The sequence below is a fragment of the Crocuta crocuta genome, unplaced genomic scaffold, assembly GCF_008692635.1.
Source record: "Crocuta crocuta isolate KB4526 unplaced genomic scaffold, BGI_CrCroc_1.0 scaffold737, whole genome shotgun sequence".
Taxonomy (NCBI): domain Eukaryota; kingdom Metazoa; phylum Chordata; class Mammalia; order Carnivora; family Hyaenidae; genus Crocuta; species Crocuta crocuta.
Genome location: NW_027527804.1, coordinates 609736 through 616051, shown reverse-complemented (window position 1 = coordinate 616051; position 6316 = coordinate 609736). Strand labels below are relative to the sequence as shown.

The 6316-nt window shown below is 41.1% G+C and overlaps 1 protein-coding gene across 1 annotated transcript in view; it reads right to left on the bottom strand.

The window, feature by feature from the left end:
* Positions 1–373: 373 nt before the first annotated feature.
* Positions 374–6316, bottom strand: part of AMMECR1 (AMMECR nuclear protein 1) — a 119750-nt gene continuing 113807 nt past the window's right edge. Inside the window, exon 6 of the mRNA XM_077773641.1 lies at positions 374–4808. Within this exon, the coding sequence (XP_077629767.1) occupies positions 4694–4808 (115 nt within the window). The 3' untranslated portion in view covers positions 374–4693. The remainder of the gene's footprint in view (positions 4809–6316) is intronic.

The window sequence follows — 6316 nt, the reverse complement described above, 5'->3', positions numbered from 1 at the left end:
GGGGAAACACCCACTGATAACACCCCAATCTGGAAGGAATTTGGAGCTGGTTTCGGTGCACAGCTACACGACCACCAGAATTCAAGTCTGATGCCTGCCTCAGACCCGCGGCCAGGGTGGACTGTCCAATAAAGACTGGACTCAGTCGCCGAGCTGGGATTCAGGACTGGGCAAAAGGATGACCCAGGCAGATCACAGGGTAGCTAGGGAACAGCTGAGTTTTCCTGAGCGCAAGGTTGTAACGAAATAGGCCTCAGTGCTGAAGTGTATGATTTCAAAGTCTTCCACGGTTTGCCTTGTAGTCAGAAGCCCCCATGAGACCAAGATCCTTATGAAGAAGCAGGTTAAAGAAACAGACAACTGACGCTCACTCGGTTTTAACGTTTTATTGGGTAAATGATTTTAAAGATAGTAACAATAGTGTCAAAACTACTACAATATCTTTCCACAGCCATACCTTACAGACCCACATAAACCTTCTCATGTTTCCTTTCGCTCAGTTTTAATATTTTCAAGCTATACATATCATATAAAATGCCCGTTTCCAATAGTTTCTTCAAACTATTAAGCAATTAAATGTGGAGGGAAGGAGGATCTAGTTTATACCTGGAGGGGTTTCCGGTGATCTGTGATGTTTCAAGGTAACCCAAAACCAGGGGACTAGGAAAGGAGGAAAAGTAGAGCTACTCCAGGTAGCTGTTGCTCATTACAAGTCTCACCACTGTATCACCAAGAACTCAGTATGCTGGTGACGGATTCAAAGTAATTTCAGGGAACATATAAAACACTAAAATAACTTAGAAACTAGATCCAAATATTTCAAAAGTAATTGACTTCGATATACAAAAACAGTCAGAGGTGGTTACAAAAGTTTATTTTCTCAGTGCGTCTATGTACCAGCGCAGTTACTGGGTCCAGAGCAAAATAAAAGGTTTCTTTTCTTCTGAAACAGTAATAAAAAACAAGGAAAACATATCTTTGTATATAAAGGATCGATGCTGGTCTTAAGAATAATGTAATTGGAAACCCTTAAATCGAGAGGCACACAACGGGTTTCTGCTTTTAAAAAATAAAAGGAAAGTCACCAGTTTATTTCAATGGAGGAGGTGCTCACACCACTCAAATAAACTTAATTCAATTTAACATCACTAGCAAAAATCACTTAGAAACTGTACAAAAATAAAAAAGTGAACACATTTAATCCTGCAAGGTTTTTGTAAGGACTGGAAGGCAGGCTTTTAGAGCAGCATTTGGGCATGGCTGGGGGCTTCTTTGGTTTGATCTAACACACATAAGAGATGGAGCCTATTCCAGATGACAGTTTCAAATTTCCTGCACATTTGAAGACACGAAAAGAGGCCAGTATACAAACTTCCGGTGTGCTGGGTGTTGGGACTGTGTGTACTGGATTGAAAATCTTACAATTGCTTTACAGGTGGTGGGGGGGAAAGAGCAAGCCTTGCACTTCCTCCATCAAATACACCGACCTCTCTCCGTAGGGGAGACTGGAGCTGGAGCGGGTAGTAGCACATTCTCGTGCAGTCAGAAGGCCACTTAATGGGAGGGAGGGGCACAATTGTTCTTTTAGAATCTGGTACCTGGCTGACCTTGTTTAAGAACAAGAAAACCTTCCAGATATGGAAGCCTTTTGCTACATACCAAAAAGTAAAACGGGTTACTGTTTCCCAACAGGAAAAATACCCAGTTGCATTTAAAAACAAAACAAAACAAAAACAGAAATGGAACTAATTAACATTTAAAAGGGGGGGCAGTGTAAACTTTGTGCTACTCAAATGAAGTTCAAGTATTACTTCCGAGCTGTTTAAAGATCACTGAACTTATACAATATTCTGGGGATAAGAGTGCAATTCGCATTTGTGTTTCTGAACAAATAAACCACAACTGGCTAAAACAACCTGTGCAATCAGAATCTTCGTCTGAGTTAAAAACACTTGCTACATATTTCAACATGTTCAAAGTGAATTCAAACCACATATTTGACAGCTTTGTAATATACGACAGAGGTGAAAGGGTCTAGCACTTGTTTGTTTGAAGCACACCATTATGGTTTGTATAACACCCTTTACAAAGCTACGAAGTCTTTTTAGTCAACAGCTAGAGACAAAAATGCACTGTGCATTAATCCGAAAACAAAAGGAGACAAAACTATCCTTTTCCCCCAAGCCATGGTGGGAAATATTGCTGACCTCGTCCTCTGAAGCCTGCAGGATGGTTATTTCTTCAGTATAACATTATTACACTGGTTTAAGAAAAATCTGTATAACATCTGCATATATCAAGAATTTTTAAAAATCTGATATGATTTTAGAGTCCGCATGACCAGTCACGTGACCTGCTCAAGATTGATTAGCACCGTTAAATACATAAACACACATATGTGTGTATGTATGTGTAAGTATATGTATACACACACACATATGTATGCCATAGATCTTTTTTTAAAAAAACAAAAACAAAAAACACAACTTCTAACCATGAGCTCACCCAAGACGAGGAGCCTTGTTGAATTGATGAGATGATGGATAGGATGGGTCAAAATTGGTCTATTTTGTCTCTCGTCAGTTTGCTTGTTTTATTTACCCTTTTTTTTTTTTTTTTGCAGCAGATAATAGCATTCAGCTTGTGCTCAGTTTCCCTATAAGGGCAAGAAAAAAGTCTCTATCAGGTAGCCACTTGGTTTTACACTGAAAGACTGATCTGCTCCAAAATGCTCCCACGTAGAAACGAAAGGACTCAAAATCCCTTTTGAGAGACCAACAGCTAGCTTTCTCTGACTAATCTCGAGTCTCAGTGGAACCAGCTACCGAGATTGCATTTCAGGCTAACAATTGGCTTCTTAGTTAAGGCATCACAACTGAAAATGGTTATTTCAACAATGGGGGCTGTGGATGAAGGAATACCAACCAACTTCTAAGTACTCTCATCAAAAACTAAAGCAGTTTGCTTTGCCACAGCGGCAAGCAGAAGGAATTCTGGCAGTTCTCTGGCAAACTAGAAAAGAGTTTTTGATTTCTGAACTAGCAGTCTGTCGCTTGTCACCTAAGCTCTGCCATTTTGATATCCAGTGACATCTTTAAGTTTTGGACTATATATTCTGCACCATACTTCTGTTCCTCACTTGATATACTGTCTTCCTGTTTGAAAAAAATTACACACCCAAACGCGTGCATGCGTGCGCGCTCGTGCGTGCATACACATACACACACACACACAGTTTTATAGTAAAATGAAGGTAATCTTTCTCCAGAATCATCTGTCATTTTTTCCTGGGGATACCCACAGAGACTTCCTACTGAAGTTCTCTTTGCATGCCCAGGGGGAGAAGACCAGACCGGCCAATGGGCTGGGCTCTGACAACTATATCATCTCTAAATACCAATTTTATAGGTGTAACATCACGTAACATCTTACCAGCACAGTAAAGGTGTTTCTATCAAAAGTATGTAGTGCAGAAAGACTCCAGTATTGTCCCCATGACAAACATAATCTGAAATCATGGCAATATATGAACTTTTGTTTCACTAGATTCTCTTTACTATTTTCTTTAAATAGTAGCTAGAATTATCTCTGACCAATCATGATTTCTTGAAACCTAAAGCTAACGAATTTAAATTAATATATCATAGACAAATGTCTCTTTTTGGTTAGTTGCTCAAAATAAATTTTTTTCACCTTAAAAAAATACTTAGGAGTAAGGAATTTGTCTCATCTGTTGTTTCACATATAGAAACAATAAAATTTTATAAGACTATTTCTCTAAATTGCCTTTTCCCCCCTAACCTCTCTCCATTCAATTTAAGTATATTCTTCTCAAAGGCACTAAATTCTGTATCTGCTCTCTTCCCCATATTTACTGCTCTTCAAAATGATTTTTGTAGCATATTTGAAAGGTAGCTTGCACTTTCTTAAAACAGTGTTGTCGTTTGTAAGTTGGTTCTATAAAGTGATGAGGCCATCTCTTCAATGATAACCAGCAAAATAGGCATAAATGGTTTCTCACTCTCTGTGACAAGCCCTATCGTGGACCTTCGAATGTTCTATACTAGAACTAAAGTTCATATATTTTAACCATGGGAAAAACACACACCTAAGGAGTGAAGATCCACATACTAAGCCCTCACAGCAAACTTAATTTTAGACAAATTCGAGTCATATGCAAATGACTGAATTTGCATATGAATTGCTCCCAAACTCACCTATCAAAAATTATCTATCTTACTGAAGAAAACTAAAGAAAAACCTAAATAAAATCCTTAAAAACTGCACAATTTCTTCCATCCACAGTTGAAAGAAAGAGGGAAGAGAAGACAGAAAGGAGGAAGGAAACGAGACAGGGAGGAAGGCAAGAAGGACAGAAAGACAGAAACCTGATTTAGAGAGCGAAACAAAATTCTACATGATATTGCGAGGCAAGAAAACCCCAAAAGTTATATATGCTGCAAAAAAAAAAAAATCAATGACCTAAAATAATAAAACAGAAAATTCTTAACAAAAGTCATTTTCCTACCCGTTACCATGATGATCTTAACTGACGATGTCCAAGCTTCATCATGGCAACGGAAACTATCATCATAAAATGGTACAGTAAAAGAGATAGCTAGACCAAGAAGGGGTAGGGTCTCCTGGGAAGAGGTCTGCAGAGAGGCCCAGTGACTGGTTGTGCGGCTCAGTGTCAGGAATAATGGTTGTATGGTGGAAGGGGATGCCCAATGCCATTTTGGAAATGATGATGCTGGCGATGAGCAAGGTATTCGGCATAGCTCAGGGTCATCTTTTCACTACGGTACCTGAAAAAGTCAGGGAAGAGATAAAGTTAACATCAAGAAACAGATGACATGCCAAAGTCAGAGCTAGGAGGGATCTCAGAAATAACCTCACAGATTCGGGAGAAACAGAGGTACAGAGAGAAGCAGTGACTTGCCCAATGTCACACAACCAAGTAGCAAGGCTGAGATCAGAACCCAGGAATCCAAAGTCTGAGTCCAGTGCTCTTTTCTACTCTACTACTCCTTGTTTGAATTGTTCTAGAAATTTTATTGCCCCAGCCCCTAACCCCAGTTTGCTAACAGGAAGCAACAGAGGAAAGCCTAACTATTGCCATCATGTACGCATCTCATTTCCTCAACTGCTTTTTCTTGCAGGACCTTTCCAATTTCGCCATTCCTTTCCCTCCATCCACACATCTGTGCAGGTCTTGCCACTCAATAAAAACGGCAACAACAAAACCAAAATACTTAACACTGGTATCCCAAACCCTCTTTCTCCCCCATCTCTAGCTTTCTTTGCATTGCTGCACTGCTCAGAAGAGTCACGTGTGTTTCCTACCTTCAGCCCTTCGTCTCCTGCTACTCCTCCACCTGGCATTCCTTGGCTTCTGCCGCTCTTCCATGGAAACTGCTCTGTCAGCAGGCCCCCCCTGCTTCTACTTGACCTTTCCAATATGACACCATCCACCACTCCCTTTCTGAAGCTCTCCCCTATAATGGGTTCTACACCACCACACTGCCTCGATTCTCCCCATGGCCCCCTGTCTCTCAGACTGCTCCTTATCTCTCAGACTGCTCCTCCTACTCCTTCATGCCTCATCAGACTGTGCTGTGTTTCTACCTTCAGTTCTTTTGACCCCATGCTCTGTGCCCCCTCCGTGAGCCCTACCTTTACAGCTTCAACTACGACCTCTTGACAGATGATCCCAAATCACCATCTCTGGCCACAAGTTATGGATGTGTACATTTTCAGTGACATACTGGACGTTTCTACACAGATATCCCAGGAGGTGCTTCGACTCCAGAATCCGTGGAGAAACGGGACTTTCCTCCTGTGGTCCCTCCCTTGGTGAAAGGGATTGCCTTGGTCCTTTTTATCTAGATAAAGCCTTGACTTGGTCCTGTTCCCTACTTCTGAATGATGAGTAAGACCCGTCATTTCTTCCACAGTGTTTTCTCACTGGTTTCCTCCTTTCTTCTCATCCTACCACCACAGCTCTTAGTCAGGCTTCCATTTCACCCCCTTTGGATCGCTGCCACGGAGTCTTGGATAGCAGCAACGCCTCCTAATTTTCCTGTTGCCAATTCCAATCTTACACCTTTGCAAATCCGTCTGCTTAAAACCCTCCAATGGCTACTAACTGCCTGTAGAATCAGGTCTTAACTTCTTCATCTGGAGCTCAAGACCTTCCATCATATGACCTAACCCCCCTTCTGGGCCATGTTTTGCTCTAATGACCACCTCCTTATAGATCTACACTGAAAGACCAGACACATCAGACTGTTGAACATTCCTCGCTCAGTCATTG